A 27305-nucleotide genomic window follows, 5' to 3' on the forward strand; every position below is an offset into this window, starting at 1 on the left:
AATTTTTGGAATGTAAAAGCAAACCAGTGACTCTATTAAGGATGGCAAAATCCCCCACGGGGACGGGTACTCTCGGAGATTTTTCACATTTGGGGAAGAGACGAGGAAATTTTTTTACCCAATTTCTTATTCGGGGAGGGAACGGGGATGAGGTGGAATCCTCATCCCCTACCCATTTCCCCATTTTAATTTTTAATTTAATTTTAATTTTTTATAATTACTAGTAAATAAATAATAAAATTTGAATTATAAAATTATAAATATTGGTAAAAATAAAAAATATCAAAATATTTATATTATTAAACTTTTAGGCATAATTAACTAATTAAAGTCCTAAATTTTTATTTAGGACATTAAAAAAAACCGGGTAAATGCTATTAGCCCAAAAAATTTGTTTTAATTTTAATATTCATTAAATGTTTTAAACTTAAATATATTATTTATTTATTTTTAGATGTTATAATTGCCCACAGCGAATCACAATTTTAATATCTAATTTAATCTAATCTAATCTAATATTTGCTATTGATTTGCTCCGACTTAACTATTGTGTTGTAAAGGGAATAGTCCACATTTATAAAGTACCCACGCCACCATTGAAAAAGTTAATTTTGAATCTAAATTCGATTTTATTTGTAACAATTTTGTATTAGACTATTAATTTATTCACGATAGTTTATAAAAAAAGTTTGTATCCCTTACATGCTGTGTTACTTACTAATTTAATATATGTGACTTTTGTAATGGATATTAATGTAAGATATATTTCAAACTTTACTTTTATTTGAATTTTTTATTTTAATATGATTAACTCAAAATCGAAAATAAAAAATGTATTAGTTATTCGGGGATCGAGGACCCTTGGGGATCCCCTGTTATTATTCCGGGAGGGGATGGGAATTCTCTCAAGTAATTCTGACGGGGACGGGGACGGGACGGGGACATTCGCAAAATATCGGGGATGGGTACGGGGAGATTGGTCCCCTCCCCTCCCCTCCCCATTGCCATCCCTAGACTCTATGTATAACATAAACACGTCAGATTGGAATTAAGGTAGCATTTAAATATGGTTTCTGTAAGCATATGTTATACTGGATGTGATTCAAGGAATGTACATTGCAACTGTGGCAAAATCACTACAAGATACAAACTTTTTTGGGTCAAATGCTCTGTGGTTCCGAACTTAACTTGCTAATATGTTAATAAATCAATGTATCACCATCTTCATGAATAAAAAGCAGAAGCCTATAGATTAAAAGATGATGTCCTTTGTCAATGGATTATTTCATTTGTGGCACGATAGATAATGCGTATGGGAATCATTTTTTATTGAAATGTGCTCAACGCATCAATTATATCAACAATTCTAAATGACAAAACGCAAACAGAAACGCAGAAAACAGAATAAGAAAAATAAAAATACTGTTGTATAATCTTACAAGTTACAGAAGAAGAAACAACATCCAAATGGACCAATACTGAGATACATAAATTTCTTGCTAGCCACCACACTCAAATTTTTTCAGTCTACTGTCACAAACTACTCAAATGCAAGCTTTGGATCTAACTTGAACAGTTTCAATGTTAGGTATGACAGTCTCCCAAGTAAGAACTTTTCATTTTGGTGAGCAAACAAGAATGTTCGTTCTGAAGCAGTAGTAGTTAAGATGTTGCATATTACTAACAAATCATTATGAATTGCTGCTTTCTGCAGCCTTATCGACGCTTGCTATACCCTCAATCAAAGAGAAGTATGTGTTGTCATCAGGTGTGATTCCTTTACTAACCATTTCTCTGAGGAGCTCTTCAGCAAGATCTCCTTCCTGATTCTTGCATAAACCTTGTATTAGGGCATTGTAAGTGAGACGGGTGGGGTTGAAACCTACGCTCAACATTTCATCCCGGACTCTAAAAGCATCCTTCATATCACCTCTTTTGCTATATCCACTAATAAGAGTGTTGTAACTAATGTGATCTGGTTTAATCCCTCTTCTCTTCATTTGATCCAGAAGCCTGCGGGCTTCTTCAACTTTCCCCTGTCTACAACGCCCATGCATTAGGGTGTTGTAGGTCACTTCATCGGGATGAACCTTCATCCTGTCCATCTCCTTTAATAGGGAGAATGCACGCTCAATGTTACCATTAGTGCAGTGACCATCTATCAAGGCATTAAACATAACAATATCTGGCAACATACCTTTAGCCAAAAAGTTTTCAAATAATTGATCTGCTTCAATCATTCTGTTCTGCTTGCTTAAAACAAATATTAGTGACGTATAAGTTAACATTGTTGGCTGGATACCTTTATGTATCATTTCATCATGGAGGCTAAAGGCTTTCTTTGCATTCCCACATCTGCAATACCCATTAATCAAGATATTATACGTTATTGAATCAGGAACAATCCCTTTTTCTCCCATCTCTTTTAGCATATCATCAGCTTCAACCATCTTTCTCTCCATTAATAACTCATGAATCAACAAATTATAAGTTGAAGCAGTCGGCATTATACCCTGCTTCACCATCTCATCCCTAAAACTAAAAGCCATCTCCAAATTCCCTTTATTGCAATACCCATCAATCAAGGTGTTATAAGTCACAGCAGTCGGAACCAACCCGTTTTCTTTCATCTGCTCTAACATCCTAGATGCCTCCTCAAGTCTTCCTTCCTTACACATCCCACTAACAAATGAACCATACGTATAAGAATCTGGTTGAACACCTCTACTCTTCATAGCATTCAAAACCAACCTCGCCCCTTCGATTCTCCCACTCAAACAATACCCATGAACTATGGTATTGTACGTGACAATATTAGGCTTAATTCCCAAACTCTCCATAAACCCAAGAAAATCTTTTGCCTTCTGTAACTTCCCTTCCTTACACAACAAGTTAATCATTATGTTAAACGTGCACACACTCGACTTAATCCTCATCCTAAACATCTCAGCATACAATACCCATGCTTTATATGGTCTATTCAACTTCACAAACATACTTAACATATCATTACAAGACTCAATCTTTGGAACAAAACCCTTCTCTTTCATCATATAAAAACACTTAAATGCGTCATCATCTCTCTTCAATTCACAACAAACCCTTAACAAGAAATCAAAAACAGTACTACTTCTAATACGTAACTCATCGCGGGCAACTGCCAGCTCATTGAAAACCACTTGAATTGTAGCAATGCCACTGTTCAATGTCTCTTTTAACAGTTGCAAAGTTGGTTTTGATGTTGATAACCGAGAGATTACCGCGATAGCAAAGCAACGGGTTTTGATATCACGAATTCGTCTAAACCCAAGATGGTTTATGAATTGGAAAGCCAAATCAGGGTTCTTGTGAAGATCTAAAAGAGCTGATGTAATCAGAGAGGGAGTAATTTTTGGTGCAAGCTGTTTGATGAAATGCCACTGAGAAGAGTGGATGTAGCTATTGAGCAGTTCACTGGTTATTTCTGGTAGGTTTCCTCCGGAAGTGTTTGGAATGAAAGTTTGGGTTTGTTGGGTGGGTCTTGGCTGAGGAGTCGAGGAGAAAAGCAAGCATGAATTAGATTGATTTGTTGAGATTATAGTTTTGAGGTTCGGATGTTCGAGAATTTGAGAAATTTTGTGACTTCTCATGTTTGAGGTGAGCAATGATTTTGTCAGAGAGAGAGAAAGCGACAGGAAACTGAGTTGGGTTGCAATTTTGCAGAAGCTTAGGAATTAAGAGGTTCTGCTTCTGCATGCCGCCTGGAGTTAGTTTAGTTCACTACGACACATACATTAGGAATAGGGGTGACACATACATTAGGAATAGGGGTGGGCAAAAAAATCGTAGTCTTCAAAAAATCGAACCGAATTGATGATTTTTTTTAATTCAGTTCGGTTTTTATTTTTAAAAAAAATTGAAATATACCGTTTGTAAAAAAACCAAAATGTCGGTTTGGTATTCGGTTCACTTAGCTGAACCGAAAAACCGAACTGAAAAATTGAATTATTTTTTGATTTTATTCAAATCAAACATGTGTTAATAATTTTATTCAAATCAAACATGATTTTATTCAAATCAAACATGTGTTATTTCTCTTTATAACATTATGATTATGTTTATATAGATGGAGTATTGGAGTTTGGTTATGTATTTTGAAATTTTAATATTTCATATTTTGGGAGTATCTTATTAATAGTTAGCAAGATATTAGTGATAAAATGTGTTTTGAATACTTTGTATTTATTGTTAATATTTGTAATAAAATTAGGATAAATTAATTGTTGAAAAAAATTATTACATTCATGAGGCCCAATGGGCTAAAAATTTAAAAATTCAAAATAGGCCCAATAGGTCCATAACCGAAAAAACCGAACCGAACCGAACCGATCCGAAAAGAACCGTTTGAGTTCGGTTCTTATTCGGTTCTTTTTATAAAATAACCGATTTAAATCGGTTCTACTTAATTTCGAACCGAACCGAACCGTGCCCACCCCTAATTAGGAAGGGCGGCAAGGACCAGAGGGCGGCAATGCAACCCCTGTTTCTTACTTGCTCTTGTACCTCAAATGAATGTATAAAATGGTTGTTCAATTAATCATGCCGTCTCGAATTTTGAGTCATTAACTAAAAAAAATTGTAAAAAAAATCTTTTAACTGTTATTAATTTAAAGTTACGTTATAAAAATATAAAATAAAATTATCAAATAAATAAAAAATATCTTAAATATTTTAACATTTAAAAAAACTTTACTTTTCAATCTTGATTTTTAAAAACCTAAAATTTAAATTTTTATTAGTAGAAGTAAAATAATTTATTTAAACTTCAAAAATGCTACTAAAATATAACCAAATAATAATAAAATTTATGATAAGAGCTTATAGAATTGAATAAATACTTATAACCATTATATAAGTCATACCAAACAAATATTTTGAGACTATTTATTTTTTGACTTAATGACTTAATTGACTTAATTTTAATCAATTAAGTCATTAAATCTGTTTGTTTTTCAAATTTATGAAGATTTTTAGTAATTAAGTCATTAAGTTATTAAGCTAATTTTTTTAACTTTTTACTTAATCTAAAAAGTTTGAATGCTATCATTAAAAAATATTTTCCAAAATATCCCCATATAATTAATTAATTTTCATCCTTAGCTAAATATAATCAAATAATTAACATTATTACCCATCTGTATATAACTTGTGATAATATATAGTAGCAGATTATTATTATTTTTATCTTTTTATTTTGTTCAAATTAACATTATTTATCTTAATAATTTTTATAAATATTTTTCATATAAAAACATCTCAAACTATAATAAAATTGATTAACATATATGATATAAAATATTAAAAAGTTACACTCAATTGAATATAATATATGTTATTATAATTTATTACCTTATTTATATTCTTTGCAATGTTTATTATTTGTTTAACATTATAATTTGTAAGGGCATAAATGTAAAAATATTAATTTTCAGATTTTTTAAGTTAAAAAAGTAAATAACTTAATATTTATTTTTTTGCTATTCAGGCAAAAAAAACAAACATGTTATTCAAATTCAGACATTCAACTCAATTCAAAATTTAGACTAATTTAAATCTATTTAAATTTCAGATTAAAAAACAAACATTATCTTAAACTATCCCAATCATTGATTTAACACTAAATTATTGTTAATAATGATTTAATCATAACATCTTAATTACTTACTTTTCCTCCTTCCTATAAACGATCTCGTGCTGTGAAACCTTAAATTCAATAATTATTTTCAACAAAGGTTTTAATTGGCTATTTCTTGTAAAGACGTTGATCTTTTATCTTTCAAAAACCGAAAGAAACACCACGGTGATTGCAAATTTTTAACAAAATCACCCAGGATCTCTAGATCTTGTGATACAAATAACTCTTCAGCCAGAGATTTAGTGTGCCATTTTATTTGTACAATAATTGCTAAAATGTAATTCAAGGAAAGTTAAATCAGAAAAAAGTAATATGAATCCAGAAGGAGCTCTCAATCACCATACAAGATCCACATATATAAAATTTGTTTTACTAATGTGATCAACTACTTTCAAAGGACATCCAATAACACATTATGATAATAAATACATAATAAACTTATTACAATCACTCCCCAGAGGCAAAACTTTGGTATGCAATTGCCGACAATCACCAGCAAAACTCCTGTAGGACAGATCTCTATTGCAAGTATGTTTCCTCTATAACAAAATTATAAAAATCACCTGTCAGATACAAAAAATTGCTCACTAATAATTACTGAGACTCCCTCACAAAAGTTCCTTAGTTAAAACATATTGCGCCATCTTGCAACCACACCCTGACCGCTACCATCTGCAAAGAGCAAAAACTGATCAAGAAAAAATTCTTTGTCCACAAACACTAAAACAACCAAGGTTGCTACCTATAAACTCGCCATTTGATGCATCAATAAGTAAGATCATTATTTATTTTAAATAGAAAATAAAGTATTTTGCTAAGCTGATTCCGATTATTCTTCAAAAGTACAATGAAGAAACCAAAGTAAACAAATATATTCCAAAGAAAGGAAGCAAGCAAAGCATAGGATGTGGAATTTACATGATCTGATTAGCCACTAATGTAAATAAAAATTTCTTGCCCTTTCTTTTATGTAATATGAAAGGGCTCTAAAACCTCACACAATAAGGTTATCAATGGCGATAACATGGTTGTTAAGCTTTCATTTCAAGAAAATAATACACACTCACATTACTACCGAAGCAAAATGGAAAACAAGTAGAATCTGAATATTAAATACTGAATATTATGGTCATAACAAGCCCATCATCATTACAACTCTCAAGAACAAATCATTAAGCAATACAAAAGTTAGGAAACATTTTTAAACTATCCCGTCCATGGACAATGAAACTCTACCTCCCCAAGAGAGACAAAATAAGTTGCAAAGCCATGTGAAAAGGAAAATCTATCGATTAAATTCAAATTTTCAAAGACATTTCAAGCCCAAAGGCAAGAAAAAGATTATGCACAAATCATAGCCTAGTGTTAGACAAAGCTAATAAGCATTTCTACAAGAACCTAGTCAATAACTGATGATTTATATGATTATATTACATCAATTAAGACACGATCAAAAAAATTAATTTTTTTTGGGTTAAACTACTGTTTTCGAAAATTGTAATATTGAATGTCAATTAATAGATAAAATAAACTTAAAATCACCTTTGAAACGTTTAATATTTCAGGCGACGGCCACCGGTTGTTGCTTCGAAGGCTCGAGCTTTTCTTTTGATTTATTGTCGAGGAAGTCTTCGATGTTGTAAATAACGGTGATGTACAGAGAGCAGCTGGGGCACCGGGCGATTTCCTCGCCGATTCGGAGCTCGTCTTTCGTGATTTGGAATAAATCGCCGCACGGGCAAGGGTACGTGTACGCCTGTAACTCCTCGTTCCACTCCATGTCTTCGATCTCCACGTCGTCGTACGACATCGCTTTCTTTTTCTTTTTTAATTTTTTGTTTTGTTTTTTCAGGGGGTTTTTCCGATTAGGGTTTTGTTCTCGGATAAAGGAAGAATAAATACGTGCTCTATGGCGGTGTCCGTGGAGGCTTGTAGGCGACGAATTTGAAGAGCCTGGAAATTTCAATTACCCCTTGTAAATTAAAATTATTGGTATCTGCTTCTTTAAGTTTTAATTATTTTATATATAGTCCAATTCTGTATCGATCCAATCATTTATGTCCTGTTTATCATGTTAATCCAAATTCCAAAACATTTTGAAGGTAAGGGTAGGCTGTATGAGAAAATTATTTGTATCTCAATTCTCACCATGGAATAGACAGTTCTTTATAACACTTTCCATATTAATGTATAATCTAGTATTACTCAAATACATATTATTTTTAAATTTTTTTTAAAGAGCTCATTGAGATGGGTTTGAGGATTATTGAGACTAATTAAATTCGTCTCCTATGTGCCAATTAATAATGGAGATTGTTGGATTTTCTTTGTGATTTTAGTGTGGCCAAAGTAATGATTCGTACAAGGGACAAAGGTGCATCCTATGAAACCTATACGACTATGGAAAAGTCCCTAAAGGTCCATCCTTATATATTTTGATTTTAACATTGGTTATTGCATGTAAATCCTTCATGCTTCTGATGAAGTATTCAATATCTCTAATGGGTGTCTTTACTATCTCTAATAGGTGTTCTTGGTTGAGATTTACTAATAAAGTATATCATCATTCTTTTTTAGTAAGAATTTACAAGTGGTTTTTAGTCATCCTTATTTGATCGTTTAGACTTATTGAATATCCTATACAAAATATTATTAAAATAAAATATTTTAAATTTAAGGAGTAGCAGAGCATTATTATAATTTCATACTTTACACTTAATTAATCTATGTATGCTTAGGATACATAACAACTCATTTACGCCTAATACATTATGAAGAATGAGATGAAGAAAATTATAATGCATTCTTGAAAACATAAGAGACCATCCTATTATTAAGATGATGTTGTATGTTTCCTCATTTAATCATGATTAATCCATATGTAGCCTAACCAAATTTATTTGCCAACACATGAAGTCTAAATTGATTTTTTTTTTTTGTATTTTGTTTTGTTGAATAAAAAATTAGACTTAATTGTTCTTATTTTTTTAATTATTATTATAAAATAGGTGGAAGTTTTGTACAAGGTAAGTCATTAATTAATATTTTATTTTAGTTCTTTAAAATTGAGAATAGTATTACATTCCTATTCTAGAATATATGATATTTTTTCTTCAAATTGTATAAATTATAGGCTCTTATGAACAATTGTTCTCAAAATTTGGTTTTATCTTTTTTAATTTATTCTTTTATTCATGGAAAACAATATTGAAAGAAAAAAAATTTCCTCAAATATGCTTTTTGGCAACATAACTCCGTCGTTCATTTAAAGTATCAGACAGAAACACAAACCAGTGTCACAGCAAAAGTCATGTTCGACAGAAAGCAGAGACTAAACTCTACTCGACTGAACAAAACAAGTTAAAGCGAAGAGCTGAAAGCAAAGAGATGCGAAACCAAGACAATGATGCAAGGATTACACCACCAGCAACAACAACTAGCGGCGCTACTCTCCGTTGCTCTTCCCAAAGACGACGCCGTTTCTTCTTCTTCAACGACGACAGCAGCACAATCCAAAACGACAACAGCAGCAGCGGCAGCCACAACAGCAACTGCTGCGAACACCGGCGGCTCCAACTCGGAAAACGATGACTCGGCTCGGCTTGGCGCCATCAGCTCACTCCACCGCGCGATTCTCTTCCCTCAGAACTCCGTTCTCGTCACGCACTCCGCTTCGTTCCTCTCCCAAGGCTTCTCTCAACTTCTCAACGACAAGTACTCTTATCTCTAATTTTGATTTGAATTTTCATTTTTTAATTAATTAGAATGATAACTTTATGTGGAAGAGAATTTTGAATTTACTTACGAATGAATGATTGTATTTTAAATTTTTTTAGTATTAAATTGTGAGTATTAAAATTGAGGATTTTGGGGCAGATCATATGCAGTGAGGCAGTCTGCGGCAATTGCCTATGGGGCGCTCTGTGCAGTTGTGTGTTCTATACCTTTAGGATCAAATGGTAGGCAGAACCATGTTATGCTTGGAAGTATGGTGGAGCGGTTTATTGGTTGGGCTTTGCCCTTGCTTAGCAATGTCAGTGCTGGAGATGGGACCACAGAAGTGGCATTGGAAGGACTACGTGAGTTTCTTAGTGTGGGGGATGTTGGTGGGCTTGAGAGATATGCTTTATCAATCCTCAAAGCATGCCAGGAACTTCTTGAGGATGAAAGAACCTCCTTGAGTTTATTACATCGGCTTCTGGGTGTTTTAACTTTGATCTCGTTGAAGTTTTCTAGAGTCTTCCAGCCTCATTTCCTTGACATTGTTGATCTGCTTCTTGGCTGGGCTTTGGTACCGGATCTTGCTGAATCAGATAGACGTGTTATTATGGACAGTTTTTTGCAATTTCAGAAACACTGGGTGGGTAGCTTGCAATTCTCTTTGGGACTTCTGTCCAAGTTCTTGGATGACATGGATGTGTTGCTTCAGGATGGGAGTCATGGGACACCTCAACAATTTCGAAGGTTGCTTGCACTGCTTTCTTGTTTTTCAACAGTACTCCAGTCAACTGCTTCTGGGTTGCTTGAAATGAATCTTCTTGAACAAATTATTGAACCGATCACAAAAATGCTTCCTCGGTTGTTGGGATGTTTATCTATGGTGGGCCGGAAGTTTGGCTGGTCAAAATGGATTGAGGATTCATGGAAGTGCTTGACTCTGTTGGCAGAAATTTTATGTGAAAGGTTTTCTACTTTCTATCCCCTTGTGGTGGATATTTTATTTGAAAGCTTACAAATGGATAGCAAGACCCAACCCCTCAGAATGGGGAAAATTACCTCCTTTCAAATTCATGGGGTTTTAAAAACTAATCTTCAGTTATTATCTTTGCAAAAGCTTGGTCTGCTTCCATCATCTGTGCAAAAGATACTTCAATTTGATGCACCAATATCTCGCTTGCGTTTGCATCCAAATCACTTAGTAACAGGGAGTTCTGCGGCTACTTACATTTTCTTGCTTCAACATAGTAATAATGAAGTTGTTCAACAGGCAATAACCTCATTAGTTGAAGAGCTACAGTTGTTGAAGGGTCTGCTTGGAAAAGCATTGGGTCACAGAGATGAGGTTGATGGTGTCACAGATTTTAAATCCTATTCAAAACATGAGTTGTTTGCATTTATTAAATTTGATCTGAAAGTAATTTTAACCTGTGTTTTTGTGGGTGGGGGTAGCAGTTTGATTGGTCAACCAGACATTGCCTCCTTATATCTCAGGAGGTCAGAAAAGTTGGTGTTGTTCATAATGGAGAAAGTAAATCCTTTTGAATCACCTATTCAGGCCTCTGTGGAGTTGCAAGTCCATGTTTTCAAGACACTGGAGAGGCTATCTGCTGTTGAATTCTTGAGCAAAATCTCCTCAATAAGTCACGGCAGCAAGAAAGCTCCAGTGGATGTTGCATCTGAAATAGTCCTTAATTGTGACAGTTTCAGGGAACAGCTTTCAGGTCTGATTGTTGAGGATATGAGGAAGCATAAGCCGCTACTTGTTAAAGCTCTCCACGTTTCTTCTCCTCTCACACTTAAAATAGCAGCTCTTGAATGGGTTAAAAGTTCCTGTGAAAATTTTATTTCTATTTATGAGAATTTGAACCAAAATGCTTATTTCTATGAACCATCTGGATATGTTGGTATTCCTGAAAATTTGGTTCTCTCAGTTTTGGAAGCTGCATCTGACAGGGAACCAAAAGTGAGGTCATATGTTGCATTAGTCTTGGAGCTGCTTCTGCAAGCGAGACTGATACATCCCATTTGCTTTTATTCCATAGCTGAAGTGGTCCTGGAAAGACTTGGTGATCCAGACGTTGACATAAAGAATGCATTTATCAGGCTGCTTTCTCATTTCTTCCCTACTATGATGTTCGCATTTGGTCTTAGTGACTCTGGCATATATGTCACGGGTAGGCCTGGTACTCTTTTGTTAAGCAATGGTTCCAAATTGCACTGGAAGCAAGTATTTGCCTTGAAGCAGCTACGTTGGCAACTTCACTCACAACAACTTGTTTCTATTCTGAGCTACATTTCACAAAGATGGAAGGCACCTCTTTCTTCTTGGATCCAGCGGCTGATTCATAGCTGCAGAGGTTCAAAAGACTATGTTTTGAGTCAGCTTGAGGAAACTGGAAACATAGGTATAAATGACCCCTGGTTGGATGTAAAAGTGGATGAGGATATTCTGGAAAGAATGTTCTCAGTTAATAATCTGGCTGGTGCCTGGTGGGCTGTACAGGAGGCAGCTAGATATTGCATTGCTATGCGTCTTCGAACTAATCTGGGTGGGCCCACACAAACTTTTGCCGCACTCGAAAGAATGCTTTTGGATATTGCGCATGTGTTGCAACTTGATAGTGAGCAAATTGATGGAAACTTAAGTATAATAGGTTCTTCTGGTACTCACTTGCTACCAATGAGATTACTATTAGACTTTGTTGAGGCTCTAAAGAAAAATGTATACAATGCCTATGAGGGATCTGCCATTTTACCACCAGCTAATCGCCAAAGTTCAATGTTTTTTCGGGCTAACAAGAAAGTCTGTGAGGAGTGGTTTTCCCGCATATGTGATCCGATGATGAATGCGGGATTGGCTCTACAATGTCATGACGCTACAATTCAGTACTGTACTTTGCGTCTGCAGGAACTTAGAAATCTTGTATCTTCGGCTTTGAAGGACAAGACTAGGGGACAGGTGACTGAGAACCTCCATAATGTAAGGGCTAGATATTCAGGAGACATATTAAATGTTGTACGTCATATGGCGTTGGCTCTGTGCAAGTGTCACCAAGCAGAGGCTTTGATCGGGCTACAAAAATGGGTTTCAATGACTTTCTCTTCCTTGCTTGTGGATGAGCACCAGTCCCTAAATCAAAATGGAATCCTGGGTCCTTTTTCATGGATCACTGGGCTTGTATATCAGGCAGACGGCCAGTATGAGAAGGCAGCTGCTCACTTTGCTCACTTATTACAGACTGAGGAATCGCTTAGTATGATGGGATCTGGTGGTGTACAATTTGCTATTGCTCGTATCATTGAAAGTTATACTGCAGTATCTGATTGGAAGTCTCTAGAGGTTTGGCTATTGGAGTTGCAAACACTTCGTGCCAAGCATGTGGGGAAGAATTATTCTGGTGCTTTAACAGCGGCAGGGAATGAAATGAATGCAATTCATGCCTTGGCTCGTTTTGATGAGGGTGATTTTCAGGCAGCTTGGGCATTCCTTGATCTGACTCCAAAAAGTAGTTGTGAACTTACACTCGATCCCAAACTAGCCTTGCAAAGGAGTGATCAAATGCTTTTACAGGCATTGCTACTTTTGAACGAGGGGAAGGTGGATAAAGTGCCGCCTGAACTACAGAAGGCTAAGGCAATGCTGGATGAAATATCATCTGCATTACCTCTTAATGGTTTATCAGAGGCAGCGGCACATGCCACCCAGTTACACTGCATCTTTGCTTTTGAAGAAAGCCAGAAGCTAAGAGGCAATCAAGCCAAATACAAACAACATCAGTCAATTTTAAGTTCATATATCCAATCAATGCAGACTTTAATTAATAGTGCCCATCAAGATTGTAATCCATGGCTAAAAGTTCTCCGTGTTTATAGAGCTATTGCACCATCTTCTCCTGTTACTTTCAAGCTCTGTATGAATCTTTCAAGTTTAGCTCGTAAACAAAGAAACATGATGATGGCAAATCATCTGAACAACTATCTAAGAGATCACATATTCAGTTGCTCGGATGAGGGATGCCATAAGCTCCTACTTTCAAATTTGAAGTATGAGGAAATCCTGCTTATGTATGCTGAAAACAAGTACGAAGATGCTTTTACAAATCTCTGGTCATTTGTGCATCCTTTGATGCTTTCTTCTGAATCAATAGTTGCTAATTCTAATGATGGATTTTTGAAGGCCAAGGCTTGCTTAAAGCTCTCAAGTTGGCTCAGACGGGATTATCCTGATTTGAATTTGGAAAATATAGTTCTCAAAATGCATGCAGATATTAAAATGGCTGATGTATCTTTGCTTGCCAGTGATACTCCCTTCAATGATGAAAACCTAAGCTCTAGATTGAATGCTGGGTTTGTTATCGAGGAAATAGTGGGAACAGCTGCTAAATTGTCTACTCATCTTTGTCCCACAATGGGCAAGTCGTGGATTTCATATGCATCTTGGTGTTTTGATCAGGCCAGAAATGCTCTTCTTACACCAAATGAAACTTTCAATCGTTCATACTCTTTTTCTCCTATGCTTTCTCCAGAAGTTATGCCAGAAAGATTCAAGTTGACTGACGATGAGGTTGCAAGAGTGGAATCCGTGATTGTGCAGTTTTATCAGAATAAGGGATATGAAAAAGGCTTAAAATATGATGCGGATGAGCAGAGTGTTTGGCTTGATTCTGTAGAAAATTTAAGAAATGACAATGCTATTAAGGCTTTGAAGCAGCAAGTGGTCAATATAATTGAATCTGCAGCAGGGGCACCCAGTGCAGAAAACTCCAATGGCGAATGCCTTTCTGCTACTGTAGCTTCTCAGTTGAAGGTTTGCTTTGTACATGCTGATGTCAGCCTAGAAGAAACTGACATGTTATCGATAGTTGATAACTTGGTTGATGTTTGGTGGTCTTTGAGGAGAAGAAGAGTATCTCTCTTTGGGCATTCAGCTCATGGTTTTATAAAGTACCTATCATATTCATCTGTGAAGCATTGCAATGGTCAGTTATCTGGTGCTGATTGTGAGTCATTGAAACAGAAAACAGGCAGTTATATTTTGAGGGCCACATTGTATGTCCTACACATTCTTCTCAATTATGGAGTGGAGTTAAAAGATACGCTTGAACGTGCTCTTTCTAAGATTCCTTTGCTGGCATGGCAGGTGATAATCTTCTTAGATTTTCTTTTTTTTGGTCCAGGAGATAAGTTGATGAGATTATGATTCAAATCTTTTTTTGTAGGAAGTGACACCCCAATTGTTTGCCCGGTTGAGTACTCATCCTGAGCAAGTGGTCCGGAAGCAATTAGAAGGCTTACTGATTATGTTGGCCAAGCTTTCTCCATGGTGTATAGTGTACCCTACACTAGTTGATGTAAATGCTTATGAAGAGAGGCCATCAGAGGAGCTTCAGCATATACTTGGCTGTCTGGTAAAGGAAATTGCTTTCATAATTTCATGACTGTTTTGCGTTTAAAACATCAATGACAGTTCTGATTGTCAGAGCTTAAATAGTATTCTTGGGTCCTTACCTGATAGCTTAAGCTTTTGGGTCAATTAATAACTTGACATGAGTTTAGAGCCAGTTTGACCAAGTGGTGAATCTCCTCAGTGACTATAAATAATTAATTGTGTCTTTCTTTATTGTTAAGTTTGTGTCTGTTGTCTTTAGTTCATGTGCAAGTGCTCCTAGGAGGGAGTTTTGGACTCAAAATTCCATTGCTGGGCTTACCTAATAGCTTAAACTTTTGAATCAAGTGATAACTTAACTACTATAATAGAAATTTCACCTTGTAGCTGTTTTTAAAAGAGCCATTACCCTCAAAATCTTGATTTTGTTGCTCGCTCTGATGATGAAGCTCTTGATCATCTTTTGACCTGGAAAATTTTGATTACGATTAAGATTTGTGCTTCCATAAATTACGATCTATAGATTAGTTTGTATGAGAATATATTTGTACACCTTTTCCATATAAATTTATCATCTTTTGCATTGTGCTTTTCTTCTTAGCCTTGAGAGTGTGGAGAGCAAAACCCATCTCTGTTTGGTGTTGTGAATATTACAAAAGAATTTTTGAGTGTGTCTTGGCTTATTTGGAAATAGGCTAATGCTTGTCAGCGTATTTAAATTGCATGAATCTCTTCTTTGATTTCTGAGTCTTTCTACTCAGCTTTTACTCATGGTATTCAGTTTTTGCTGAAGGTGCTTATGAATTTAGCTCTTTTAAATTATAATTTGCATTGTCTTAGTTGTACATGAGGTGATCAAAATTTGTTGTGCTGCATGCAGAGAGAGCTTTACCCAAGATTAATCCAGGATGTCGAGCTCATGATAAACGAGCTGGGAAATTTGACTGTTCTCTGGGAGGAGCTGTGGCTCAGCACACTTCAGGATCTTCATGCAGGTAACCATAGCTCACCAAATACAAGCTTTTTATTTTCATTTTCGCTAATTTGTTTGATTGTTCACTTTTGTGTTGTATTAAAATTTTAGTGGATTTACTCTGTACTTCAGATGGCTTTCATGTGAGTTTGAAACGAACACCATTGTCTTACATGCAAACCTCAATTTAAACTAAGAACTGTTGTATTCACATGGACTCTTCATGGCATGAGAAAATATGTATTGGGATGTCATTGTTACACAGCTACATTATGATTTGCAACTATGCAAGGTCATGATTCATCTATTTCCTTAACTGCTACAAGCATCCATGGAGTTTCATTTTTTCTTGTCAGTTTTGTTCTATTATGAGTACATTAGATTTGCAGTTCTGATGCTGTATCTTCATAATTTTCTATCAGACGTGATGAGGCGTATAAATGTGCTAAAAGAGGAAGCTGCACGGATTGCAGAGAATGCCACTCTTAGTCAGAGTGAGAAGAAGAAGATAAATGCAGCTAAATACTCGGCCATGATGGCTCCCATTGTTGTGGCACTGGAACGTCGTTTAGCTTCAACATCTTGGAAACCTGAAACACCTCATGAAATATGGTTCCATGAAGAGTTTGGAGAACAACTGAAGTCAGCCATCTTGAATTTTAAGACTCCTCCAGCATCTGCTGCTGCCCTTGGGGACGTTTGGCGACCATTTGATAACATTGCTGCATCCTTGGCATCCCATCAGAGAAAGTCATCAGTTTCTTTAAGTGAAGTTGCCCCTCAACTGTCTCTATTATCATCTTCTGATGTACCCATGCCTGGTTTTGAGAAGCAAGTTGCAACATCTGAATCTGATGGAGGTCTCACTGCAACTCTTCGGGGAATTGTAACGATTGCCTCTTTCTCTGAAGAAGTTTCTATCTTATCAACAAAAACAAAACCTAAGAAACTTGTCATACTGGGCTCAGATGGTAAGAAATATACTTATCTATTAAAAGGGCGTGAAGATCTCCGCCTTGATGCCAGAATCATGCAGTTGCTGCAAGCTGTAAATAGTTTTTTGCGTTCATCTCCAGCAACTCGAAGTCATTCACTTGGCATTCGCTATTATTCTGTGACTCCAATCAGTGGTCGTGCCGGTCTTATCCAGTGGGTTGACAATGTAATAAGTATATACAGTGTCTTTAAGTCGTGGCAACATCGTGCTCAGCTTGCTCAATTTTCTGCAATAGGTGCTGGAAATGCAAAAAGTTCAGTACCCCCACCTGTTCCTCGGCCAAGTGATATGTTTTATGGCAAGATCATACCAGCGCTCAAGGAGAAAGGCATCAGAAGAGTAATTTCTCGAAGAGACTGGCCTCATGATGTAAAGCGTAAAGTTCTACTTGATCTGATGAAGGAAGTTCCTAGGCAGCTTCTTCATCAAGAAATTTGGTGTGCGAGTGAAGGATTTAAAGCCTTCAGCTTGAAATTGAAGAGGTACTCATTTTAAGGAACCTCAAAAGGTTCTTTAGTTTTTCGTTATCAAGCTTCAGTGCATGTACTTATGTACCTGTTTCAAATCATCTAACTGTTAATTACTTAAAGGCTTCAGTGGCTTTTGCAACTTGACTATCTTTTGTTCCAACATTTTTGAGTATTTAACACTTTTCTTTCCAGCTTTATTCTAAAGCTTTTCCTCTCTATTTGGTGCCACCATGCTTCTTTTCTTTACCTTGAGCCATGTCTTCTTTGGGTATCTTCACTTTTTCTCTGTCTACTATTGATTAACTCTTGTGGCTGCATTGGCCAAATTTATTTTAGATGACTTGCTGATGCCTCGAACTTCTCATACTTGCAGTCCTTCCCTTTCATTTCTCGTATCTTCTTTTTGTCTCTCTGCAACAATCATTAGTTTTCCTTCTTTACAATTTTCAGTTTAACTTCATTAATGAATTTGATGTGTACTTAGGTGACACGTACCACTTTTAGCTCATTAGCATGTGCATGCATGTTTTCTGATCTGTTTGAAGAGATGTAATTAGTTTCAGTCACGGAGTTGCTTGAAATTATATACTGTCAGAAGCTTAGTATCCGGGTCACAAATTATGTAACTTGGCTGTTTCCTGACCTTTTCTTGGATATCAATTGCTTATTTCCATCTCAATTATGGTTATGCTCTTTTTTCTCTGTACTGATATACAATCACAAATTTGGAAACCCAGTTTGATATGCGTATGTATGGTATATCGAGCTACACCTGACATGTACAGACAAATTGTATTGCTCAGTATGTTATTTTGTTTCGATGTAAGTGCCTGGTGTAAATTAATGGGTGGAGCTTAATTATCTTCACTGACTTGACCGCTGGGCATGCTGGATGATTTATTACTTCTGTTGTAACGATGATCTTGTTTTATCTACCTGCCTGCCATTCATTTGAAAGTTTCAGGCAGGAAGTCTTCTAGATATTTGCATGCTGTTGTTGTGATGATCTTTTTTGATTTATTTGCATATTATCCATTTGATAGTTTCAAGTATGAATTGTTCAACTCTTGTAGGTACTCTGAAAGTGTTGCAGCCATGAGTATGGTGGGGCACATTCTGGGTTTGGGGGATAGACACTTGGATAACATTCTTCTGGATTTCTCTAGTGGGGACATAGTACATATTGACTACAATGTGTGTTTTGATAAAGGCCAAAGGCTAAAAGTTCCAGAAATTGTTCCCTTCCGTCTTACCCAGACAATTGAAGCTGCTTTAGGGTTGACTGGCATAGAAGGTACTTTTAGAGCAAACTGTGAAGCAGTGGTCAGTGTTCTGAGGAAAAACAAGGACATACTCTTGATGTTACTGGAGGTTTTTGTGTGGGATCCCCTCATAGAATGGACACGAGGAGATTTTCATGATGATGCAGCGATTGGTGGTGAAGAAAGAAAGGGCATGGAGTTGGCGGTCAGCTTGAGTTTATTTGCATCTAGGGTGCAAGAAATTCGTGTTCCCTTACAGGTATATTTCATTGTTGAACTTGCTTATATATGCCTTGTTTCAAAGGATGATACAATCTGATCCTTGATACTGCCTGGACATTTAATTGCCTGTATCTTTTCAGTTCCTTACCAAGGTGGCCAGTAACAGGGGGTCTCTTAACTAGTATAATATTTTTGTGATAGATTGTATTGCATTGTTTTGTATCTTGTATTGTCCAGAAAGTCTGTCTTCCTTCAAATTGGCTTGTTGGCCAGTCTGGTTTTCCTTTCTATGTGTACAATAATTGAATTAATTTTTAATTGTGATTACTTTATCTGAAAATTATTTGGAGGTATAAATAATGCTTGATCTCTTCTAAATTTCTGATTTTGATCAGGAGCATCATGATCTTTTATTGGCTACCTTACCAGCTGTGGAATTAGCTCTCAAGGTAAATAGATTTACTGCCTGCATTTCTTTTGGCTGCATGTAAGCTTTTAGTTTTGGTAGACTGGAAGATTTTTGTTCACTTGAATCTATTTTTCAGAGGTTCGCTGATGTTCTAAGTCAATATGAGCTTGCCTCTGCACTTTTCTATCGCGCTGACCAAGAGAGATCTAATCTTGTTCTGCATGAGACGTCCGCTAAGTCAATGGTTGCTGAAGCAAATTGCAACGCGGAGAAAATTCGTGCATCATTTGAAGTTCAGGCTCGAGAATTTGCACAAGCAAAGGCAGTGGTAACTGAGAAAGCTCAAGAGGCAACAACTTGGATGGAACAACGTGGAAGGATCCTTGATGCTTTACGAGGAAACCTAATCCCGGAAATAAATAGCTGCATAAAGCTGAGTGGCTCAATGGATGCTTTTTCTCTTACATCTGCTGTTCTGGTGGCTGGGGTTCCATTTACGATAGTTCCTGAGCCCACGCAAGTACAATGCCACGACATAGATAAGGATGTTTCTCAGCTAATAGCTGAATTGGATCATGGACTTTCATCTGTCTTTATTGCTCTACAAGCATATTCTTTGGCTTTGCAAAGAATACTACCTCTAAATTACCTTACAACCAGTGCTGTGCATGGCTGGGCACAAGTTCTTCAACTATCTGCTAATGCTCCTTCTGTTGATATCCTCTCTCTTGCCAGAAGACAGGCTGCCGAACTGATTGTGAGAATACACGGGGATAATCATGATTCTATAAAACAGAATCATGATGATCTCCGTCTTAAAGTAGAAAAATATGGGGTTGAGATTGAAAAAGTTGAAAAAGAGTGCGCTGAGTTAGTGAACTCTATTGGCTCAGAGACTGAATCAAAAGCTAAGGATCGTTTTCTATCAGCTTTCATGAAATACATGAAGTCTGCTGGTCTTGTGAGAAAAGAAGATGTTAGTTCTTCTTATCAGTCTGGACAACTGAAAAATGATGGGAGAAAGGATGCAGGGTTGCGTGGAAAGCGGGATGAGAACAAGGAGAAGTTATTATCTGTTCTGAATATAGCTGTAACTCACTTGTACGATGAGGTCAAGTGTAGGGTGCTCGACATTTTTAGTGACTCTGCTGGAGGAACAAAGGGAAACAATAGGATGCAATTAGATTTTGGAACTCTTTTCTGTGAGTTTGACGAGCAAGTAGAGAAGTGCATACTTGTCGCTGGATTTGTCAATGAACTCTGGCAGTCAATTGGCAGGGATATATATGATAATGATGCTGATATAAATTATCATTTTGAAAGAAATTGGGCTTCAATCTTCAAAACCAGTTTACTTGCCTGTAAGACCTTGGTTGGGCAAATGACTGAAGTTGTTCTACCAGATGTAATGAGATCCACTATTTCGTTCAATTCAGAAGTTATGGATGCATTTGGATTAGTATCACAAATAAGGGGGTCCATTGATACAACATTGGAGCAGCTCGTTGAGGTTGAATTAGAGAGGGCATCCTTGGTTGAACTGGAGCAGAGCTACTTTGTTAAGGTTGGCCTTATCACTGAGCAGCAATTGGCTCTTGAAGAAGCTGCTGTGAAGGGTAGGGATCATCTATCTTGGGAAGAGGCAGAGGAGCTTGCCTCCCAAGAAGAAGCTTGTAAGGCAGAACTGAATGAACTCCACCAAACTTGGAATCAGAGGGACATGCGCAGTTCCTCTCTCATGAAGCAAGAAGCTGACATTAGAAATGCCTTGGTTTCTTCTGAACGCCATTTTCAATCTGTAATTAGTGCTGAAGAGTTTAGGGAGCCACATATTTTGAGAAGCAAAGCGCTATTGGCCATACTAGTTAAACCCTTCATGGAGTTGGAATCAGTTGATAAAACATTGGCCTCATTCTGTGAGTCTGTTGGTTCTATCCCATATGGGACTCCTAAATTAGCAGATTTGATCAATTCTGGGCGCTCAATATCTGAGTGCATCTGGAATTTTGGCAGCCTGTCGAATGGCCATTCCTTTTTTATTTGGAAAATGGGTATAATTGATTCTTTTCTTGATTCTTGTGTACATGATGTTGCTGCCTCTGTGGATCAAAATTTAGGATTTGATCAGCTCTTCAATGTTGTGAAGAAAAAGCTTGAAGTCCAACTTCAGGAACATGTTGGTCTGTACCTCAAAGAACGAGTTGCTCCAATTATATTGGCTTTTCTAGATAAAGAAATTGAGCATTTGAAGAAGTTGACCGAGTCGACAAAGGAACTTACTGCCGATGATGCCAAAAAGGATACTGGGGCTGTGAGAAGAGTCCAACTAATGCTTGCGGAGTACTGCAATGCTCATGAAACAGCTAGAGCAGCAAGATCAGCGGCTTCCCTCATGAAAAGGCAGGTGAATGAGTTCAGAGAGGCTCTTCACAAGACTAGCTTAGAGATTGTCCAAATGGAATGGATGCATGATGCTACCTTGACCCCCTCATACAACAGCAGGATCACTTTTCAGAAATATTTCTCTAGTGATGATGACATATACCCGATTATTCTAAATCTCAGCAGACCTAAGTTGCTTGAAACTTTACAGTCTTCTGTGACAAAAATAGCTAGGTCAGTCGAAAGCCTGCAAGCTTGCGAACGGTCTTCTCTCACAGCCGAAGGGCAGCTTGAGAGAGCCATGGGATGGGCTTGTGGGGGGCCAAATTCCAGTGCAGCTGGAAATTCTTCAACCAAGACTTCCGGAATTCCTCCTGAATTTCATGACCATCTGATGAGGCGACGACAATTATTATGGGAAGCTAGAGAAAAAGCTTCAAAAATTGTTAACATATGCATGTCAGTATTGGATTTTGAAGCATCAAGAGATGGTGTTTTCCGGACTCCAGGGGAGGTTTATCCTGCAAGAGTTGGCGTTGATGCGAGATCATGGCAGCAGGTTTACCTGAATGCAGTAACAAAATTGGAGGTTGCTTATCATTCATTTACCTGTGAGTCTGCCATTTCCTCAATATATAATTGTTTTTTTTGTTAATTTTTATTATTACTACTATTTTTATCATTATATGCAATCTTTGTTTCATATTGTGGAATTCATAGTCGTACGGTTCTTGTATTAGGTGCTGAGCAAGAGTGGAAACTGGCGCAAAGCAGCATGGAAGCTGCTTCTAATGGCTTATATTCTGCTACTAATGAACTTTGCATTGCTTCTCTGAAAGCAAAGTCAGCTTCAGGTACGTTCTTCGTTAACTTATGCATGTGAAGATGTGCATATGATTTCATGTTTTTGAAACATAGGCACACACTTTTATATTGCTTGTATATATTCACTATTGTCTTTCTGCTTTATTTTGATTAAATGGGAAGCAGCTAGGGTGTAATATCATCTGATAGAATTTATGATTTATAGTACTTGTAGTTTTTGGGTTTAGGATTTTTATCCTTTCTTTTGTGAACTTCTTGTCCCTCCTCTATCTTAATTTCCTATATCTAATATACTTGTTTTGTTTCTGAGCAAAAAATCACTGTTGTTATGCATTCTCATTTATTGCAGGTGATTTACAAAGCACTGTTCTGACAATGAGGGATTGCGCATATGAAGCCAGTGCTGCCCTAACTGCTTTTGGTCGTGTATCAAGGGTCCATACTGCTTTGACTTCCGAATCTGGTTCCATGCTTGAAGAAGTATGCTCTATAGTTCCAAACTTTTCATTCTTTTATTTTTGAAAGATTTGAGGGTGCCTGCTGGTAATTCTCATCGGTCAATACCAGTTTCCTGAATTCAAAACTATTTAGCCTCACCAATTATTTATTTAATATTGTGTGTATGAGTGCTTATTGTAGATCTTGTTTGATATATATGTGGTGATTCATAAATATTCACAGCAGTTTCCTTTATATTCCCTGGTATTTGGGCATGTGTCACTTTGCCACTATAATTTGCTGTGATTTTCCCTTTCTTGGGTTCCAGTTTTACGGTGGGATTCTTTGTTCCTTTTTCATATTGGGGAGGGTTGAGGGTAGTTTAATGGCCCATAACGAATTATATCTCAAAAAATATTTGGAAAAGAAATATTTCTCTTTTTCTTAATTTTATATTTTCATATAGCTAATGCTGTTTTCCTTTCTCTTTAGGTTTTGGCAATAACTGAAGATCTGCATGACGTTCACAGTTTGGGAAAGGAAGCTGCAGCAATACACCATTCTCTTATGGAAGACCTTTCTAAGGTTTTCCTTTTCTCTGGGCTCACATGTTATTAGATGTGTGCATTCCTATTTAAATAGGCTTTTGTGTGGCTCTGGGACGCACTTTCCGACCTTTACACTTTTAATAACTTATTTTCAAATTGTAGACAATATAGCTTCATTCTAGATTGAAAGCTGTATCTTCTGTTTCTGTAAATTTTTGCGCAGGCAAATGCTGTCCTTCTTCCTCTTGACTCTGTTTTGTCAAAAGATGTAGCTGCCATGAGTGATGCTATCACCAGTGAAAGAGAGACCAAGATGGAAGTGTCTCCTATTCATGGACAAGCCATATACCAGTCCTATTGTTTAAGAGTTAGGGATGCATGCCAGCTCTTAAAGCCTTTACTACCATCTCTTATGTCTTCTGTTAAGGGACTTTATTCAATGCTAACAAGGCTTGCACGAACCGCAAGTCTCCATGCTGGCAATCTTCATAAAGTAAATCTCCATCTTTGAGATATATCATGGCATTTTTATGTGGTATACTGTGAATAATGGTGAAATGGTAAAACTAACAAGTCTCTTTCTCTCTCTTGTTATTAGGCTCTTGAAGGACTAGGGGAAAGCCAAGAGGTAAAATCACAAGGAGTTAGCTTGTCAAGGTCAGATCTTACTGCTGCTGATAGTAGTCAATTTGATGAAAAAGGGAGAGAGGCTTTCTCTGGATCTGATAGTGGGAGCATCAAAGATGATTTTCTTGGTGTTTCTGGGATATCTTTGCAAGATAAAGGATGGATTTCTCCTCCTGATAGCATCTATAGTAGCAGCTCAGAGTCTGCCATTACCTCAGGTGAAGCAAGTCTTCCAGATAGCTCTAACAACCCAGTTGAATTGACGGGACAGCATCCACATGGGCTTAATCAGGGTGAGGAAGCATTTCATTCAAATTTCATTCCATCTTCTCAAAATGATTTTCAAGAAATCTCAGACTCTGGGCAGTCAGTGTCTAAGCGCACTGAGGTGAACAACACTGATAGTGGTTCTGTCAAGTTTACTGTTGATGAACCAATTGAATATTTCAAAGCTCAGGAATCACCAACTGGTGAAGCTGTAAGTGTGGCTGTTGGCAGTTCGCAACCTTTGGGTAACAACTCAGAGGTGAAGTTTGGGGTTAAAGATGAAGTATCCTCAGTAAACAAAGTTGGTATTGAAGAGGAAAATAATGAAGATCATGTTCCTAATACACATACTGTTTCCCGAGTGGCCAGGGGTAAGTAAAAAATATTATTTTGTTTGAACCACATATTAGTGTTCGATTTCTTAAATAATTTATTTACTTTTAAGATGAGAAGAAAATGGTCTTTCTCTGTGAAATTTTATGTAGTTTGGAATCTAAGGTTTGCTGTTGAACTGACTGATAATTAATGAACCTTTTTTACACTATTGTTACATGTCAATAGGGAGCATAAGCATAGTATGTCTTCTGGATTGTGTATCAACATTTTACTCATTCAAATTTAAAAATCTAAGAGCAGATTGAAAAGACACTTCCTTTACACACCACATGAAACTTGGTTTCTAGGGCACCCCTATTTGGAAAACAAGTAGCTGCTGCCAAAGAAAGGGGAGTTTTTTACTTTTATCAAAGACGATTTTTCGGGTTTGAATTGTGTTTATCTTCAAGTCGAGATACACTCTTTCTGTTCCCTTTGTGGTGTTTTCCATATATTGTCCTTGTGTTTTTGAACAGCTCGTTCACCCTTTCATAGATCTCTTATTGATTGCTAATCGTAGTTGTCATATTTCTTATCCACACCAAAAGGGAAAAAGACAATGGCAATTTATTGTTAATTGTAATTTGATGAATATTTACTTCAATTAGCTTTATTTTGAAGGTTATTCGATTTGCCAATAAAACTAAGGGTCTTCTCTTATTGACATATTATAATATTTGATGGGAGTGTGAATGCGACCTCCTCTCCATCTCCCTTGAATGTTTTTTTCTTTTTAAAAAAAAATGAATCTCAGTGAATGTGTTAACAGTTTTTGCAGTCTGTTCAGGGTTGTGTTTATTGTGATTGCATGTATGCTTTTTGTGATCACTGTTTACAAACCTGATTATACGGATAGTTTTGACCATCATTTTATTTGTTGTACAGGTAAAAATGCATATGCAATATCAGTCCTAAGGCGGGTTGAGATGAAACTTGACGGTCGAGATATTGTTGAGAACAGGTATCTGATTTCTTTAAAAGTTGTTATTCAGCTTGGATAATTTATGTACTGATGTGAACCTTCCACTTGTTTCAGAAATCTTAGCATTGCAGAGCAAGTGGATCATCTGCTTAAGCAGGCCACAAGTGTGGATAATCTTTGCAACATGTATGAAGGTTGGACGCCGTGGATTTGATCAACTAAAGCCTATGGATTCTTAAGAGATTCAGTGATCTTGAGTTATTGCATGCAAGATACGTGCCAAGCATGTCAGAGGTGCATCAGTTACTCATCTGACTCACTGTCTAGACCTTGTGTATGAAATTCTTTCCCTGTTTGGGGAAGAAAGTCTTCATCAGAAGCCCATCTTTTGGCTTGAAGATTGCTGTAATGGCTATTTTTGATGAGGAATCTGCTTTGAATCAGTATGAGGAGCTTGAAATGGTGCTACCAAGTACATGCTCAATCTGGCCCCATGCATTTTCTTGTGAGCCTTCAACATAGATCTCTCTTACTTCGGGGATCTAAGATGATTCTACGATCACGGGGACTCTTCTCTTGCCTTATCTGCAGCTTGAAAAGCGAAACCTATGAAGATGCGATAAAAGTATGCCCATCTGCTGGTCCAAATGGGAGGACCTTATTGGGAGGTTTCAACCCGTTCAATATCGAGGGATAAAAAGCCATCTCAGGTACTTGCATGTGAATTTTCGGCTTGCATCACAACCTTTGTGGTTTGTATTTACAAAGCTCGTCAAACTGCATCAGCACTCAGCCAGCAGTTTGCTAATGAAAGTCGCGCGTTACACGTCCATTGGGAGAATTTAGTGGTTCATTAGGTACTCAATATTCTGCAGTAAATATTTTTTTTCTTCATCTGGTTCTATGTTACCAGTTTTGTAAATGTATTTTCATTTTCAGTTTGTAACACGGGCAACTAATATTTTTCATTTGTATAATGTTTTTCAAACACTTCGGCTCTTTGCTTCAAGTTTCGTATTACAATTTGTTGTAATGGCGTAATTGCAGACGACTGGAGGCTTGTGTGTGTATTGAATTTATTGTCAGTGCACTATAGTTTACAAAACACAATAGTAATTGACACATTTCAATTTTGCAATATTTTATCTTTGGTATTTGACTATTAAATGTCAAGCAAGGTGCCTTTTACAATGATAAATTATAAGCCGGGCCATCAGGATTTATGCTCTATTAATTCTTACCAGCGGATGCACAAAATTAACTATTCCGTGCTACTATGATCATCTTTTTCTGGCAAAGCCAAATTTGCAAGAGAGACAGAAATGTTAAATGCGAACTCAGACTCTTTGTTTATACAAACAATCTTGCAACTTTGTTTATACAAACAATCTTGAATTGTTGCTGATTTACTAAATTTTCTCAATCAAGAGTGTAACATTCTTAATATGAGCCACATATAATTAACAAATGTGGATGCTCTAGGACTTGGAAAAGCATTAGTAGAAAAGCAATCTACTCGTATAACCAAGTTGACGCAATTAATATTCAACTACAAATAAACTAAATCTTCAAGAGTGTCACATTAACTGTATGTGAAATAAAAGAACAATAGTTGCTAAAAGATCAAGATATTTCATATTGACAGCCTACATCATTAGAAGAGATCACGTTACTATTTCATTTTAAAGTAATGATGAGCTTATACAAATTTTATATCCCAACTTTGAAGTATATTACTAAAAATTTAATCATTGAAGAAAAAAAAAAAAAACTGTATAGAAGAAAAGATGCGTGAAGCAGTTATTTTG

At 36.5% G+C, this 27305-nt stretch overlaps 3 protein-coding genes across 3 annotated transcripts; 1 reads left to right on the forward strand and 2 right to left on the reverse strand.

Annotated features, from left to right (window-relative positions):
• Positions 1–1403: 1403 nt before the first annotated feature.
• Positions 1404–3751, reverse strand: LOC18034227 (pentatricopeptide repeat-containing protein At2g15630, mitochondrial). The gene has a single exon (XM_006423072.2). It carries the CDS (start codon positions 3627–3629, stop codon positions 1692–1694), a length of 1938 nt encoding a protein of 645 aa, XP_006423135.1. The 5' UTR covers positions 3630–3751; the 3' UTR covers positions 1404–1691.
• Positions 3752–6030: 2279 nt separating this feature from the next.
• LOC18033880 (diphthamide biosynthesis protein 3) lies at positions 6031–7655 on the reverse strand. The gene is made up of 2 exons (XM_006423073.2): positions 7217–7655; positions 6031–6346 (listed from the first exon to the last, which is right to left on the reverse strand). Exon 1 carries the CDS (start codon positions 7482–7484, stop codon positions 7236–7238), a length of 249 nt encoding a protein of 82 aa, XP_006423136.2. The 5' UTR covers positions 7485–7655; the 3' UTR covers positions 6031–6346; positions 7217–7235.
• A 1260-nt stretch (positions 7656–8915) lies between these two features.
• LOC18035476 lies at positions 8916–26487 on the forward strand. The gene is made up of 15 exons (XM_006423075.2): positions 8916–9388; positions 9551–14534; positions 14614–14802; positions 15661–15775; positions 16176–17232; positions 18294–18741; positions 19100–19153; positions 19250–22106; positions 22236–22349; positions 22670–22800; positions 23251–23343; positions 23530–23799; positions 23905–24571; positions 25461–25536; positions 25612–26487. The coding sequence occupies exons 1-15, from the start codon at positions 9078–9080 to the stop codon at positions 25709–25711; spliced, it is 11466 nt and encodes a 3821-aa protein (XP_006423138.1). The 5' UTR covers positions 8916–9077; the 3' UTR covers positions 25712–26487.
• The last annotated feature ends 818 nt before the right edge of the window (positions 26488–27305 follow it).

Source organism: Citrus clementina, unplaced genomic scaffold (assembly GCF_000493195.1).
Source record: "Citrus clementina cultivar Clemenules unplaced genomic scaffold, Citrus_clementina_v1.0 scaffold_8, whole genome shotgun sequence".
NCBI lineage: Eukaryota > Viridiplantae > Streptophyta > Magnoliopsida > Sapindales > Rutaceae > Citrus > Citrus x clementina.

Excerpts from the sequence above, each read along its gene's own strand:
- LOC18035476 (XM_006423075.2), top strand. The coding sequence starts at position 9,078 with ATGATGCAAGGATTACACCACCAGCAACAACAACTAGCGGCGCTACTC. Across the intron at positions 19,154-19,249 it reads CTGTGGAATTAGCTCTCAAG|AGGTTCGCTGATGTTCTAAG; the intron begins GTAAATAGATTT and ends TCTATTTTTCAG. Across the intron at positions 23,344-23,529 it reads TTATGGAAGACCTTTCTAAG|GCAAATGCTGTCCTTCTTCC; the intron begins GTTTTCCTTTTC and ends ATTTTTGCGCAG.
- LOC18033880 (XM_006423073.2), bottom strand. The coding sequence starts at position 7,484 with ATGTCGTACGACGACGTGGAGATCGAAGACATGGAGTGGAACGAGGAG.
- LOC18034227 (XM_006423072.2), bottom strand. The coding sequence starts at position 3,629 with ATGAGAAGTCACAAAATTTCTCAAATTCTCGAACATCCGAACCTCAAA.